We start from the raw sequence: 17,237 nt of genomic DNA on the forward strand, positions 1-17,237 counted from the left end.
ATGATTGGATTTAATGGCATCATATTACGCTTCGTGATTCGCCCAAGTTGTTGGCAACGAACACACGTCTTGCAATGCACTAGGGCATCTTTAAAAAGAGTAGGCCAATAAAACCCACATTGAAGAATTTTAGCAGCTGTTTTAATACCACTAAAGTGGCCACCACACTATTTGTCATGGCAGAATGAGAGAACCTCATTATATTCCCACTAGGGAATACAACGACGAATAATCTTATCCACACAATACTTAATAAGGTAGGCCTCATCCCAGAAGTATAGTTTAAATCTGGCCAAGAACTTCTTACGTTCATTTCTTGACTAATCAGCAGGAATAGTATCAGATGCTAAATAATTCACAATGTCAGCATACCATGGTGCAGAAAAAATAGCATACAGATGCTCATCAGGAAAAGAGTCAGGTATGGACTCAGAGTCACTATCATCGTTATTTGTAAGTCTAGATAAGTGGTCAGCAACTACGTTTTCAACCCCTCTTTTGTCATTTATTTCTAATGTGAACTCTTGCAGGAGAAGAATCTATCGGATTGATCTCTGCTTAGCATCCTCCTTTGCGAGAATGTACCTAAGGGCTGCATGGTCCATGTAAACTAGAGTCTTAAAACCAACCAAATAAGGACGAAACTTATCTAAAGCATAAACGACAGCTAAGAATTCTTTTTCAGTAGTTGTATAATTCCTTTGAGCATCGTTTAAAGTTTTACTAGCATAATAAATAACAGTGGATTTATTATCTATTTTCTGACCCAAAACAGCACCAACAACATAATCACTAGCATCACACATGAGTTCGAAAGGTTTAGACCAATCAGGAGGCTGTATAATGGGTGAAAAGGTTAAGGCTGCTTTTAAAGTTTCAAAAGCCTATTTACAGGTAAAATTTAAATCGAAGATGGCATCCTTTAAAAGCGGATTAGTTAAAGGCCTAGCTATTTTTGAAAAATCTTTGATAAAGCGCCTATAAAAACCTGCATGGCCTAAAAAGGCTCTAATATCACGGACAGTCCGTGGTATAGGTATAGTCGCTATCTTATCTAGTTTGACCTTATCTACTTTGATGCCATCACTAGATGTAATGTGACCTAGCACGATTCCCTTTTTCACCATGAAATGACATTTTTCCCAATTCAAAACTAGACTCTTCTCTTCACACCGTGTCAAAACCTTAGACAGATTAGACAGGCAGTCAGTGAAAGAGTCTCCATAGATAGAAAAATCATCCATGAATACTTCCATTAAATGCTCTACCATGTCACTAAATATATGAAGCATACACCGCTAGAAGGTACCAGGAGCATTACAAAGGCCAAAAGGCATTCATTTATAGGCATATGTTCCAAAAGGACATGTGAAGGTAGTCTTTTCTTGGTCATCAATATCAATATTAATTTGGAAATAGCCAGAGCAGCCATCTAAAAAACAGTAAAAAGCATGACCAGCTAGACGTTCTAGCATCTGATCTATAAAGGGTAAAGGAAAATAATCCTTTCGTGTCATGGCATTTAAATGTCTGTAATCAATACAAATCCTCCATTTCATAGGACCATGTGTTGCACCGTATTCACCCTTGACATTACGTACCATGGTAATCCCTGATTTCTTAGGAACTACATGAATGGGACTTACGCATTCGCTATCAGAGATTGGGTATATGATACCCGCATTGAGTAACTGTAAGACTTCTTCCCTGACCACCTCTTTCATGGTAGAGTTCAAGCGACATTGAGGTTCACGAGAAGTCTTTGCGTTATCCTACAAATGGATACGATGAGTGCATATATTAGGGTCCATTCCCTTAATGTCGGCTAGGGACCAACCAATCGCAGAACGATGTTCCCTAATCACCTTGATCAAACGTGTCTCTTCCTCCTTAGATAACAGAGAAGATATAATTACTGGATGACTACCATCCGGATCAAGTTGAATATATTTTAACTCAGAAGGAAGAGGTTTAAGCACCAGGGTGGCTGGTATGTCGATAAATGCTTCTGGAGGGTCCTCATCTTGAGTAATGAATACTTGCTTAGGCAGCAGGTCTTCAAACTCAGTAGATGGAGCAACAGAAGGGTCTACGATAGGTGTAGACTCAAAGATGGTGTTGACTTCCTCTAAGTAGGAGTCATCAACAAAATTTGAACTTCTAAAGGAAAGGAATTTATGCATATGGTTTTCTGGAAACGTGTTATTAAAATAATCTTGAGCTAAGCCCTCGATCATGCTAGCCTCCCCATCTATAGACGAATCTAGTAATTGTTTTATCATTTTAAAAATATTTACCTCAACAGAAAGATGGCCAAAAGATAAGGACATCGAACCATCGCGGCAATTTATAAGCGCGTTGGCAGTCGCCAAGAAGGGACGCCCTAAGATGATCGGAACAGAGTCGTTAACAACTTCTGTATTGAGGATAACAAAATCAGCAGGATAGTAGAAATCATGAACCTTAGCAAGCTGGTTTTCAACCACACCCTTAAGATACTTAATAGACCGATCCACTAATTGCAACGTCATTTGAGTAGGTTGCATCTCTTGTAGACCTATTTGTTTGTATAAATAATTCGGGAGTAAGTTAACACTTGCCCCCAGGTCTAATAAAGCGGTCGTCGTGTGGAAATCTCTTAAGGTGCATTGTACAGTAGGACGACCAGGGTCCTTGTACTTAACGATTCCATTATGTTCTGATAAAGTTGGAAATTGTTCAGTTAGAAAGGCATCTTTAGGAATATTAGTCTTACGCCTAATAGTGCACAACTCTTTAAGAAACTTAGCGTGGTGAGGTAATTTTTTAATTTCTTCGAGAAAGGGTAGGTTTATCGTTAGATTTTTGAAAACCTCTCTAATCTCGTCATAGTTTGTATCCTTGTTTAACATAGCTAATCTCTGGGGAAATGGTGGTTTCTTTCTATATTTAGCGTATGGATCAACTGGATGTCTAACCTTGGCTTTCTGTTTCTTAGGTTGTGGTTTAACTGGTACCTCTACAAGGGTAGGCTCTTCAGTTTCTATTTTGGTATCTATTTCAATCTCCAGTGTAGGGACTACTTGTGGGGTAACTATAGGCATAGTTATATTGTTATCAACCACTCTCCCAGAACGGAGAGTGGTGATGGCATTTAGCTCACCTACGTTTGCATTTTCCGTACTAGTATTACCGTTAAACTCAAAAGCTGTGTTTGTTGTTTTAGGATTAGGTATTGCTTGACCTGGAAACACACCTTTTGGTTGTACTTTGTCTTGTGCTAACTGCTGTAAGAAAAGTTGCATGTCTTGTAAAATCTGTTGTTGAGATTGCATAAAGGCATTGAAACAATCCGGTCATGGAAGAGTAGTTATTACAAGTTGTGTGACAGGAACTATGTCACGTTGATTATTAATAGGTGGGTTGTGATAGTTATTATTATTAACCGGAACGATACCTCTATTAGCATTATAATTATTATTGTTATAATTATTATAATTACCCTGACCTTGTCTTTGTCGTGGTGGAGCTTGGTTATAATTGTTTGCTTGCCTAAAATTTTGATTATTAAACCCTGGAGGTGTTACTTGTTGATTATTTCTCTAACTGAAGTTGGGATGTTATCTCTAAGGGGCGTTAGGAATAGGATAACTATTAATTGAACAAATGTTATCTTGTTGTGATGTTTGTTGTTCAAAAGCTAGAGGACAATAGGTGTCGGAATGTTTAGGACTTAAACAGAAATTACATGGATTTGAGTTGACATTCATGATGGGGATAGGCTTTTGTTGAACAGAAATAGCCTCTACCTTTTTAGTGAGAGATTCGCTTAAAATTTTTAGCTCAGGATCGGATTTCATCTCAAACATACCAGCGGCCTTAACTGTTGTAGAAGAACTAGCGGAACGGGAGATATCATCGCTACCGGCCCAGTTATTATTACGCTTAGTTTCATCTTCTAAAAATTTATAAGCCTCTGAGGCTCCCTTACTGAGGAAACTACCCCCATTCACTATGTCAAGCACCTCTTTGTGGTGGTGTAACAGTCCCTTGAAAAAAGCACGAACTAATGTGTCTTTCGCAAGGTTATGGTGTGGACACTCTATAAGAAGATCGGTGAAATGATTCCAAGCCTCTGAAAATGATTCATGAGGATTCTGTCGAAAGAAATGAATCTTGGAAAGCATTTCATCTGTCTTCAGAGGTGGGTAAAAGTGTTCCATAAATAGTTGAACAAGTTTGGCCCACAAGTCCACGCATTAGGGCTTTGGGGCGCTTAATTAAGACGCCACCGCCTATCGGCTAGGGTGAAAGGAAATACCATCAGTTTAATTTGTTCAGCACCAACCGTAGGATGGTGGAATGTAGTAAGGACTTGGTCAATCCTACGCATGTGCTGATAAGGTTTTTCATGGTCTAACCCATGAAAAACGGGTAACAAATTAAATATATTTGGGGGGATTCAGAAATCCCCCACTGGGTCTGATAGAACGATGCAAGATTTTGGGCTATCGTTCAAGGCTTTGTAAAAGTCAGAGAGAGGAGACTCTTTTTCTTCAGCCATTATTTTAGGTGTGGTGTGTGGTATATTAGCTATAGGTGGAGTGAGTGGTATACTAGAAAGGCGTGTTTGTTGATGTTGCCGGTTGATTACGTTAGGTGTTTTTCTTCGACCTGACCTTAATCTCATACAAGGCTAAGACCAATCTTAACTAAACATGACAACACTTAAACAATCCTGATATGCTAGTATGAACCTCTCACAGGAGATGCGAGGTGTGGAAGAAAGAAGTACGTGAAAGCCTCCTTGATTCGCTTATGAATAGCGACTTGTTTACGTGAGCTCGATCAGTGTATATAACAAGTTAGAAATACTGAATAACTTAAAGAAATGGAAGTTTGAACTAACCTACGGAAATCAGGCATTTTCAGAAGAGGGCGCGGGGCGCGCTCTGGTTAAGCTTTGGGAGGGCGCAGGTCGCGCTCAAGTGAAACTCGAGTTATAGTGATTTGGGCGCGGGTGGCACCCCACTGAGGCGTAGGCGCGCTCTAGTATTCACTCGAGTTACAATGATCTGGGCACGGGTGGCGCTCCAATGAGGCACAGGCACGCTCTAGTATTTACTCGAGTTACAGGGATTTGGGCGCAGGTGGCGCTCCAATTTAGCCAACCAAGGGCGCGGTTGCGCTCCGTGTAATCCTGTGAGGAAAATTTCAATTCTGAAATGAACAACCACAGTTAGAATCAAATAAGGGTGGGTGGGTTGAATGGGACTTTGGAAAGACTAATTATACTAACGAAACAATTCTAAGGGGAATTAAGACGGCAGCGGCGCCATTTGATAAATGTAAAAATGAATAGTTTTACCTACGAATAAATGATGAACTTAAACGCAAGTAAAACTAAAACTAGACTTTGATTGTCCAGATTGTTTATCAAAGATTTTCTACTCTCGATTCTATCGAAATAGAGTTGGAGTAAAAGATTCGTTCCACTCCTACTTCTTTAGAATTCACGTTTCCTAAGATTATCAATATATCCAAAGATAATGAGAGTTTTACGAATTTATACTACGATGCAAATTATACTAACAATATATGAATTTATACGACTACGAAATACTAAATTGATACTAGATAAAGAATTAGGGGGGATTGATTCCACCTTAACTCGACTTAATTTACTAACGAAGAATCGTCCTAATCCGAATTGAACTGCTTTCGCCTAACAATTGGTTCTTCCTAATCCCTAGTTGTTCATGGTAATCTCTACCAACTAACATCTAGCATGTGAAACAATCAAACCCATTTTCATGGTGAACTAATTGTTTTCTAGAATGGAATGGGAAATCACGACTATTCTACGGTTAACAAAAATCAAGCTTCATCAAGGCTTCTTCAACCCCCTCTAATGGAGGTTTAGCCTAGAATCATTATGCTATCATTTCCAATTGAATTTAAACAAGACATAATATAAAGATTCTAACTTTACTAATATAAGTTTCTAATCAATAATTCAAAACTAAATTAACACTAAAAAATGATTAACAACTAAGATATAAATTTAACAATACTAAAACTAAATAAGAATTTAATCACTATACTAAATTGGAATTAAAACCTAATACTTTATTATGAAACTAAATATGATTTTCAATTAATAATTTACTTGTTCTAACTAATCTATTGCAAAGTAAAAACTAGATCTAAAAACAATAATTGAAAACTAATTAATGGAGAGAAAACTAGATCTAAAATTCTATCTCTAATGGCTACTTGCTACCTAAACTAATGATTGCTTAAGAGTTAAGTCTTGTGTTCTAAAATGGAGGAGACCAGATCCACATTTTCGTGCATGGGCTGAGGAGCAATGTTTTGGGCTGGAAAATCGAGCCCAAAACCCAATTTCTTCAATTCACAGAGGGTTTTTCAGTTAGATTTTGCTTCAATAGACTTTTCGTCCACTTTTGCTCTTCTGATTGGGTCAAGGCTTGGACCATTGGAAAGCTCTTTCCAAGCCCGTCATTTTGAAATAAAGTAGGTCCAATTCCGAGGTTGGAGTCCAAAGATACGGTCTTCGGAAGTTCTACTAACTTTTATGTGTTGTTTCTGCCCGCGTTGACTTTGACTTTTCAGCTTTGACCGGGCTTTTTTAAAGGCTTTTTCTCCTTGAATCTTGGCCTTTAATCACAAAACTTCTTAGCAACCAACCCTTGCTCCTTTATCTCACCAAAGTGACACATTTCTGCACATAATTGACTTCAATGCCTGAAATACATAAAAGCACGTAATCAACATTAACTCTTATTTATTACTCGCATAATTGGTCTAAAAGTATTATTGTTAATGGGTTAAAACTACAGTTTTGGGCTCTTATCAGTCCTTATGGGGCAAAATGGGCAACCCGTTTGGGGCATTTTATTCAGGCAACCATCCCATTGAATTACAAGGATTGGGGGATTGTGAAACAATCCTTTAAGGATGCAGTGTGGGAAGCTTTGGCGGTAACATTCAATTCTTGTTAATAATATTATCATTTTAACTTGACCAAAAATGAATTTCTAACTATTAAAATTCTTGATAGGGTGAGTTTGAATATGATGTGCCCATGGCTTTGGCTTACAAACAACTTCAGAGGGAGTTTTCCTCTAAATTCAGGACTGCAAAAAGCAACTACCGAAAAGAGATCATAAAGAAAGCCTTAAGCAAGGAAGCTGCTATTGCCGCTTGTCCAGATGGTATGAATCCAACAATTTCGGCCGATTTTTTGACCCGTGAATTCAGACCTGAAGTCATACAAAGGAATGCAAAGAATGCATCAAAGAGGAAAATGAACACCATTGGTCATACTCTTGGGCGACAAAAATATGCCCAGCCAAATACGTTATAAGAAGGTACCGTCCTATCTCAATGTCTTTATTATTAGAAGTGGTCTGTAGTATCATTTTATATATTTTTGTGTAGAAACAAAAGAACCCTAATGTCAAAGTACATCGAGAGGACAATTGGCTAACCGGTCACGAACGTCGTGATGGATCTGTTTTGGAGAGTGCTCATGTAGCATATGTAAGTATTTATCATTTCTACATTTAAATGTGTGTGAGCTTGTTGTTATGTAAGTATATATATATGGGTGTCCTTATTTGGTTGTGCTTGTTGTTTCAGGAACAAGTGAAGCCTGTTAATGAAAGGAATGCTATTGAAGCAAGCATTAGGGGAGAGGAAGATATTGACGAGGTCATAGACCTTGAAAGTGATGTACTGGTTGAAGTCTTTGGGAAGGACAAAAAATGACGTACTCGTGTTGTTGGCTCTCAAATCTCACTTGCACAAGTTAAACATGCTGTGGTTTGTGAGTACTTACTTGAAAAAGCATTGGCATCATCTACTAGTGCTAGTCCCAACGTCGAGAAAGAGTTGGCTGAGGTTAAAGCTTTCATTGCCAGTTTGAATAACTTATTGTTGGTGAGTTTGTAACTTCTACAATTAGGCATACATATAACTTGTATTTTTCCCTTACATGTGTTTTCTATTCTCACAGGTTCACATTGCACCGGGATTTGTCCCCCCACAGTCTGCGATGAATACACTTCATGGTTCAAACTCACCGCATCATCCATCTCCAATGTCTCCTCAAAATTTAGCTTCTCCTTTTGATGCGACAAGTGCTCGTGTATAGTAAGATTGTCTGACCAGCCTAGAGTTACCCTATTGGATAGATCGAGAAGGTAATGAAGTAGCCAGGGGTTTTATGGTGACCAATCCTATGCATAAAGATGTTTGTCATGGCAGAAGAGTACTTAGAGGTGAGAAAAAGATCAATATTAAGGAAGTGCTTATGGGTGATGCGTTACTCTATGATGGTCCCCATGATGGAAATAAAGCCCTTCATGGCTATGTTGCTGGAGGGTGGTTGATTTGGGCTGATGGGCGGTTGAAATATGATTAAGAATGGTTGATTAGTGCTAATCTTTTTGGACATATTGTTTAGCAAATCTTTTTGGATATATGGGTTGACAGAAATATTAAGTATGGTTAATGTTTTAGTTATAATTTAACAATCCTTTTGGACATATGGGCTGACAGAAGAATTAAGTATGGTTAATGTTCTAGTTGTAATTATGTAATCTTTTTGGACATATTGGATAAGGGTTCTAGTTGGAACTTGTTGAACCTTTTTTGGATATATGTATATAATTTTCACTATTGTTGATTGTATTATATGTATGCTTGTTTGTTTTACAGGTTTGTGAGTTTTCTAACCCCTTTTTAACTCCACCAATGCAAACTTATGAAATTAAGTTTTTGCTTTGTAGTTCCCAACCCGAATAAAGGAGGAGGAAGAAGGGGGTCTCTTGGAAGTCTAGGGTTGGTGATCCATTTCAAAGGTAAACATGTCGTCTTGTTTTATTCGTATTTGTTCAGTATATAGACTTTTGTACTCCTCTATCATTTCTTATTACGATTTAAATTGAAAGTACTCTTTACTAGTAGATCACAAATCAATCTTGTTGTTGTTGATCTCATTTACTAGTAGTGGCCTTTACTTAATGGAAGAAAACAAGCAATCCCAATCTGGAGATAAGAAGAAAGAAGATCCCGAACCTTAAGAGAAAGTCGTTGTCGGTGGAGGATGGGGAGGTTGGGGACTTGCTCTTTTTTTCGTTCTTTCAAATTTTCAAAAAGCTGCTACTCTTGCTGCCGAAGAGCTTACTCGCAATGTAACTATTTCTTAACTACATTGTTAATTAGATAATAATAATAATTTGGTTGATTGAAACATTAGGCAATGCCTGGAAAGGGGGCTCAAGCTTTGTTCATAAGTATGTTCGCCTATAACTCGATGTTGTTGGTAGTAGTTTTTGTCAATTTCTTGTTTACTTTGCTCAAGAGAATAATGATATGAGTCCATATTTCACGACATGGATACTCACATACTGTCACAAAGAGAGTCATAAAACTCATATAGATCTAAATTTAGTTGTTTTCAATGATGATGCCACTTGTTACGAATTTTTATTTCATTTTGTGTTCTATATCACAAACTTGGACTACGAGTTTTGTATATTTGAACAATGAAATTTGGATTGCCTGAATCCATTGGCTTAATGTGTTGAAGGTACAATTTTTCGTTTCCTAACACTGTTTTGGAGTTTACTAGTAATAGTTATATCATTTGGTTTAACTTTAAATAAAACATTTGAAAACAAATGGAGGAGGGGATCTTTTAGATATTCTCGAAATATGCATGAGAGAAGAAAAGTTTATTGCAAGCTTTCTATAAATTTGCAAACCTTTATTCAGATTTGTTGGGTTCTCTGGCCTTGGGTTCAGTAACCAGGCACAATTATGGTAAAATGTTGCTCTTGAACATGTACTGTGGCCAGTGTTGGACCTTTGGAAGTGGCCCCCAGGTCTTTGGTTCACTTCCAACTTCACTTACGAAAATAAAAAGAGAGGAGGGGGTAGAAGGGGTAGGGTAACAAGTTTGGCGTTTGGGGGTTAAAATTTTTATAAAGTTTGTTCAAACAAAAGGAACCATGTCAGTATTATCCTGTATATGGTGATTTGGGTATTTATATGTTAAACTTACTTTTATGTGTGCAATCTGGTGATGGATGCTTCAAGCTTGAGACTTTTGCTGCAAACATTGCTAATTCTATTCAACATGGTGGTTTGCCTGTACCAGATGGTTTTGTTACTCTATAGTAACCTCATTTTGACATTTGCTTGGTGTGTCATTTTTTCTTCTTTGTATTTTTTTTTCTTTTAGTAAATAGAGTTGCACTTGGTTTAAGTTAGCTAGGTGTTTATTAATAATATTAATGTGTATGCATTTTTTTCCTTTCTTTTGACAAATGTAATGAATAGGACACATGTCACCATAACCCTTTCCCTATCCATGCATATCTAAGACCAACTTAGAGAAGAGAACCCTTTCTTCTCCTTCTCATTGTTCCCCATAAAATTTTAGATCTAAAATTTCCACTCCTGGCTACCAAATACGTGAAAACACTTGGTCTTTGAAGATTAAAATTGCACTTTCTCATGGGTAGTTGAAAATCCTTATTAGAGTTTTGACTTGTGTGGCACACTAGGACGTAGTCCCCGTGGTTATATAATCTGTTGGAAATAAACATTAGTGTTGGATGTGGCTTTATTGTTTAGTTGTTGGGTCGACCATTAGTTGACAGCACATAGAACTCTGATTTGGTTGGTATCGGTGTTGGGTCGGCCATTAGTTGACAACACGCGGTCACCGGATGGGTTTTTAGTATGATTGGGGACTTATCTAGTGGTGCATTCGATTGTTAGTTTGGTTCCTTGGAAAATGTAGGTGATCAAATGGAGTAAAAGGTTTTCGATAAATAGAAATGGCACAAAGGATATACAATTATTGTATACGGTTATGTGTTTTATTACTTAAGTATGGTATTGGCTTATTTACGTTACCGTGATATTGTTATCGCAGAATTCCACTTATCCTTACTATTATATATTTAAATGCTATGTGTCTTTGGGTCTCTGTAATTTATAGTATAGATTCTTTTTTTTGTTTAGCTATCTTTTTTTTATATCATTTCGTTTTAGCCGTGGTGGCAGTTTAGGGGCAGTGTGAGCCACCTACTGAGCATTGTTGTTTGCTCACCCTACTGTATCAATTATTTTTTTCAGATCCATATTTAGATGCTAGTTTCGAGCATTATCCTGATTCGCAACCTGAGGACCCTCCACTAGGTGAGTCAGTTGCAGACTGTACGAACCGTTATTTCAGAATGCAAATTTCTACAAACCGCAAGAACCACGTGCAGCGAAATTAATGGGTTCTCACGATTTTTGGATAGAGAACATACCTTTTAGATCCGGTTTAGATAACTCTGAGAATCCAAGTTCAACAATCAACCCCTTGATCTTCTATTGTATTCCTTTAGAATAGATTGGATGTTGTGTGGGCAACGATCTACCAATCCCCTTCTTTCTTACAAAGCTAGATCCAATTTTGGATCTATCTTTCCTTGCCTCCTTTTTTAATCCAGTGAATAGTCAATTTTGGCCAGAGAGAAGAAGGATTCTATTTATAGGCTACAACAGGGACCATGAGGAGAAATTAGAGTTGGGCCTCCTGACGGGCTTGGGCTTCCCATGTTCGCCCAGAACACACGGCCCAAGTCCGTCAACAAATGACTTATTCCACTAAAGGTCATTATTGCACTACCGCCCTAATCCCAAATTACGTGTCAACATTTATGGGCTCCATATTATATGCTCGTTGATCTCCCCATGTTTAAGATATTGAATATTCGTTGATTAAGTCAAGTTACTGACAACTACATTAATCAACTTCTTATGTCCTTGAGTAGTACCACTCAATCTCATTGTCATGTCGGAATAAATCCACCTGTAGGGTTTACATGACAATCTTTTTGAGCTCCTCAAGGGGACATTATCAACCCGACTTCCTGCGGGTCACGGATTCCTTCTATAATCAACAGCATACCTTACATACAATGTCATTATCTAATCTATCGAGTTTGTTGATTCACAAATGAATCTCACTCATTGATGATTTAAATCAATGTACAATGCACGTAAGTGCTTGTTATTATATCTGGATTAAGAGGACAAACATCCATAATAACAGAGGCATTTGTTCTCTTATATAGTCAGTATAAAGAGAAACAACCTCACTTGGTCCTGTTCAATACACACAAAGTGTACTAGTGTAATCCTATAGTCAAGATAGACTAATACCAGATTATACTACAACCGTACCAATGGTTTGTCCAAATTCATTTAGGTTGTGAACGATTACTTATACTTTATAAGGTACTGATAATATGATATTCTGTGTGTTCACACCATATCATCTACAACATAAAGTATTAGACACATGCATATAACTAATAACATATATAATATGCATAATATTTGCCCATATGATTCTCATTCAAAATATAAAGAATTAGAGTTAATACAAAAGTAATGCTTTTAGTATATAACCCTATCACAGACTTGGACTACTTTACTTGATTGGTTCTATCGGTTTAGCGTGATTACACTTTAAGTCTATATCTCGTGTGCTTGTACATCTCTTGTAACTAATCGGGATAGTGTAGTGTTCCATTTTTTTGGGCATGTATATTTTGTGGGACTTGTAATTTTTAACTTTTGGGAATAACATCTCTGGATGCCAATGATGTTTAGTCACTTTACATACTTATTTATTTTTATTAAAAAGAAAGGGCTTCCCAAATTGTTTTTGTATTTCATATATGGTATCGCAGCTTGTGAGATTTGTAGTTGGAGTTCTTATGAGGACTCGTGCTATTGAGTCACCAGGTGCATCCCACGAGCAGTGTGCTCCAAAGTGGGATGTCACATACTCCTTCTCTATTAGAGGTATCTTGTGTGCTCATCATATTCTTCTTGTATTCAGCGAAGTTGCTCTATTTTATAGGATATTCTTCAAAATTGCTTATCCCGACCTCTGCATTACAATCTGGAAAAGCTTTTACTGCTAAGGGAATGCAAGTGCTTGAACGCGTAGGTAAAGAAACCATGGAATTACTGATTAACGAGACTGGTATCAAAGTTGATAAGGATTTTAAGGATGGTGAGCAACAAGGTGAGGAAGAGCAACTTTTTGAGGAAGTTACTTTTGATCGATGCTTCTACATTTATGGAGGCCCAGGGCAGCTGGATGGAGGTTATTTCTTTTATATTCCTTTGTTTATGATTAGAATATTGTCTTTGTGCATGAATTACTAAGATGAATGGCTTTTGGTTGATAATAGGAATTGGAGGCATTGTCCAACCACTATGCATTGTTATTCAACTGGAGAAATGCAAAATTGTCGTCAGAGCAGAAGTCTTTCTATGATGCAAAACTTAAACAGATCCAACAGATTTTCAGTTTGGATTCTGAAATTGATGGAAGTGATTCTGATAAAGGGAAGAAAGTTGAGACTTCAGAAGAGGGAACTGGAGATGAGATGAAAATCTTGCGTGATTACTTGTCAGCAAGGCTACTGGGTAATAAATTAATAAAATTCATTCACTAACTTCCGTTGTCATACTTGTATTGCTAAGTAGGTAGTGTTTTTCTTCCTGTGTTCTTGTGTTATCTTTCTTAGAGCCGGATGAATATATCTAATTACTTTGTTGTCTAATATATCTTTTCAACTGTTTGAACTTATTCTCATTGTTACCCGTTTAACTGGAGAATTTTGATACTCGTTGTCTACAATAGATCTTGATGGTCATGTACTCGTGTTTGTGATGGGGTTTGGCTTGTCTGCGGCTCTTTTGGGAGTGATGGGTTCTCGCTTCAAAAAGTCTGGTAAAATATTTCCAGCAGGTTTGGTATCTTTTTTTTCCTTCGTTATGGCAGGTGGATACCTTCATGGGATCCTACGTAGTCTGCACTAATGAAGCTTAGATTTGGGGATGTATATGTCTTATGTTTTGCTTTTGGTAGAGGATTGTGTGTGTTGTTGCATTTTCAGCTCCAATGCTAAATAGAACTCTGTATGGACACGATCTTTAAGTTGCAGAGTCTTTGTACCTATAGGATATGTTGCCTAACATAAAGTGTTCATGTTGATCACTCAAATTGAACTAGAATAGACACGGAGTTCCATAAAGGAGGTTGAGAATAACATCATGCAGCGGAGTCATTTATGTAGCTCTGTTATTGTTTCTTTGCTTTAGTTTTAACTTTTTGTCGATGAAAATTGATAAACACTTTAACTAGAAGCCTTGGTTTTTGCTTATTTGCTTAGTGTTGATAGATGGGTGTAATGAGTGACTCTGGTTGGCGTGGGCATTTAGAATATTTTGTTGTTTTTCATTACGTTTCGTTGTGTAGATGAATGAAATGAATTTAATTACTAGAGTTTGTTAGAGTTATAGATGAATAGAATAATTTAAGTGATATATTATGGAGTAAAAAAAGGTGTAGGTACAGGTACGTGCACCAGTACAGGTAGCCCACATATAAAAGGGCCAGAGAAACCAAATTTTTTTTTTTATACATTGAAAATTCGTTAGTAACGGATACGAAACCATTAGCAACAACTTTTTTTTTTATACAATGAAAATTCATTAGTAACGAATACATAATTGTTAGCAACAGAAAACCAAAGTGACGCTTATATCCGTTACTGACAAAGGATAAACAAATTTGGTAACCGTTACTAATAAATTCTAACGGTTAGGTATCCGTTACTAAAATTAATTTCAGTGACACTTTATAACCGTTAGTAAATTGTGTAGCGGATAATAAGCATTACAGATATCCGTTACAAATATTTGTCACGCTTTTGTGTCAACGCAAGATAACCGTTACTAATATTTTTTGTAACGGGTGTATATCCGGTACAAATAGGCTGTTATGGTGTAGTGTATTGGCTATTGTGCTAGGATTTATTTCATGTAAGTGTTACTTATCCAAAATTAGATGCGTTATCTATTTTTCATTTTTGCTAATTTCATCAATCAATTAGAATAATCGCACTATGATAAGAGTATGAGCTTTACTTACCTATTAATATCATCATGATGCTTCTACAAATTCTTTGTAATAAACCTAGTATAATTTTATTGTGTATAACTTAGTATCTTTATGTTCTTTTGATACAACATTTGAATCAATATGTCAGTTGTGGCCAGGGAGCATTAACATTATTTTTATAACTAAGGAATGGAACATAATTATTGTGAAAAGTTCGATTTTCCAAGTTAATCTCAATCTAACTAACAACAGCTGTTGTCGAAACATAGTTGCTAATAGCATTAATGTTTCAATTCCGTTTCTTGTTTGCTGGAAACCTAATGACGCATCCTGGAGTTAATCATCCCCAATTTTGAGGATTTTTAGGAATTAACTCTAATTAGTGTTTTAGAGTGTTTTAGGCTATTTTTTTTTTGGGTTATTTTAATTACGATTTTTATGTATCTATTTTGATTTGAGTTGGTTTTTAGAATAGGTTTCTATTGTCAAAGTAGTATATAGTTATAAATTGAGTTGTAGGGCTTTGGCCATAGTTAGAGTTGATGAATGATAAAGTTTGAGTTTAGAGAAAGGTTTTCTCTATGTGAATTCTTGTGTGAGAGTTTGCGTTCTTCGAGAGGAACATGGTTATCGAATCTTGAAATCAACATAAGCATTGGAATTAGGTTCTAAAGTCATATCTTGGTCTTACGCAACCATCACCTAAAGCCCAAATATTGTCACAGTGTTATTGTAAGCATTATGAGCATCCAAGTTTAAATCAATTGGTGATAAGTGGATATGCCCAAGAACATTTATGCTACAATGCAAGGTTTCACACATCCAATGTGGGACTATAATAAACATCTCAACACGCCGCCTGACGTGTGGAATTACTTGAGTCCTAACACTTGGGTGACGTGATGTAGACGAGCCCTTTGAGCCAAACACAATATCCTGCTCTCATAGCATGTTAAACATTATAAGCATCCAACTTAAAACCAATTGATGATAAGTGGAGAAGCCTAGCAACAATTATACAATAATGCAATGCTTCACACAGCTTATGTGGGACTATAACAAACATCTCAACGTTATAACCATCCATACTTTTTGTCTAAGTAGCATGGGCACTTCTTATTCTTAATAAAATCTGTGTTGGACACACAGACACACGAACACGTGCATAACTATTTTAAATTGGGGTTTCTTTTGAAAACAGTAAAAAAATAATTCTATTAGCATAGTCACAACTCCATAATTTGCCACTTTCATAGTTATATTTGTAAGGAGGCGCTTTGGAAGGTCTTGGGCCAAGAATTAGTTTTGTTAATATTTTTAGTTAGTTGTGTCCTCTTCCGTATAGGTTTCATATAGGACGCGGTGTCGGACACTCTGTATCTGTATCGGATACTGACAACATATCCTTGTCAATGTGATTTAGTTTTTCGTAGTAATATATTGCATAGTAGCCACACATTTATGTATTGCTTGTTGTAAACAGCATAATACCTCTTGTGCACTACCCACGATATGCATCATCATATTAGTGTAGCAATTGATTAATGTCAGATATCTTAGTAGACTGCCCATCGCTGAGAACGTCTAGAGGCAGTTCTAACATTGAATGGGCCCTGTGTAAAAGTGTGAGAAGGTTCTCGCACCACACATGATGTTCTATGTACTGTTATCCTAATGGTTTTAGTGAGGTGCCATAATTTTCTAGTTGTAGCATGTGTTCCCTCTAAGTGCTCATGATTAACGTTTGATGTAATTGTAGGTTTCAGCAAAACATGGCAACATATCAAAATCTAATCACACAATCTATGTGTGATAAACAACTGGATAGTGGGAGGGGCACTCTTCTTCACTTGTGTGATGATGTCATTCAACAAGAAGTAAGTAGCTATTTGTTTTCGTTTTGGCTAATTAGTACTAGATTCACAATAATCGAAAATGACTTTTAGGAGTGCATGCTCTTGGTTATTACCTAGGCTGGGTATGTAGTGATGTAATAGCTTTGCGGTTTTGTCAATATGACTTTAACCTTTTATTTATTTATTATTATTATTATATAAAGAAAAAAAAAAGTGAGTGCCCATCCTCAAATATGGATCAATTCAACTTTTTAAAAGCGAAGAAAATTTTTCCCTCACAGTTTGACAACTACTGATTGAACTTCTGAGGAGGATAGGTAGTCGTGAACTTGACTTTTAAACCTCTATTGAACAACAATATATTTTTCTGAACAGACGAAATAACTTGA

At 36.7% G+C, this 17,237-nt stretch overlaps 1 protein-coding gene and 1 pseudogene across 1 annotated transcript; both read left to right on the plus strand.

Moving 5' to 3' along the window:
- The window catches only part of LOC147516029 (uncharacterized), an 83,193-nt pseudogene extending 65,961 nt beyond the window's left edge, over window positions 1–17,232 (plus strand).
- Window positions 12,724–14,029, plus strand: LOC147516030 (uncharacterized). The gene is made up of 2 exons (XM_086594530.1): window positions 12,724–13,180; window positions 13,273–14,029. Exons 1-2 carry the CDS (start codon window positions 12,853–12,855, stop codon window positions 13,539–13,541), a joined length of 597 nt encoding a protein of 198 aa, XP_086450656.1. The 5' UTR covers window positions 12,724–12,852; the 3' UTR covers window positions 13,542–14,029.
- Window positions 17,233–17,237: the final 5 nt, after the last annotated feature.

This window comes from Coptis chinensis, chromosome 2 (assembly GCF_015680905.1).
Source record: "Coptis chinensis isolate HL-2020 chromosome 2, ASM1568090v1, whole genome shotgun sequence".
In the NCBI taxonomy this organism is placed as follows: Eukaryota; Viridiplantae; Streptophyta; class Magnoliopsida; order Ranunculales; family Ranunculaceae; genus Coptis; species Coptis chinensis.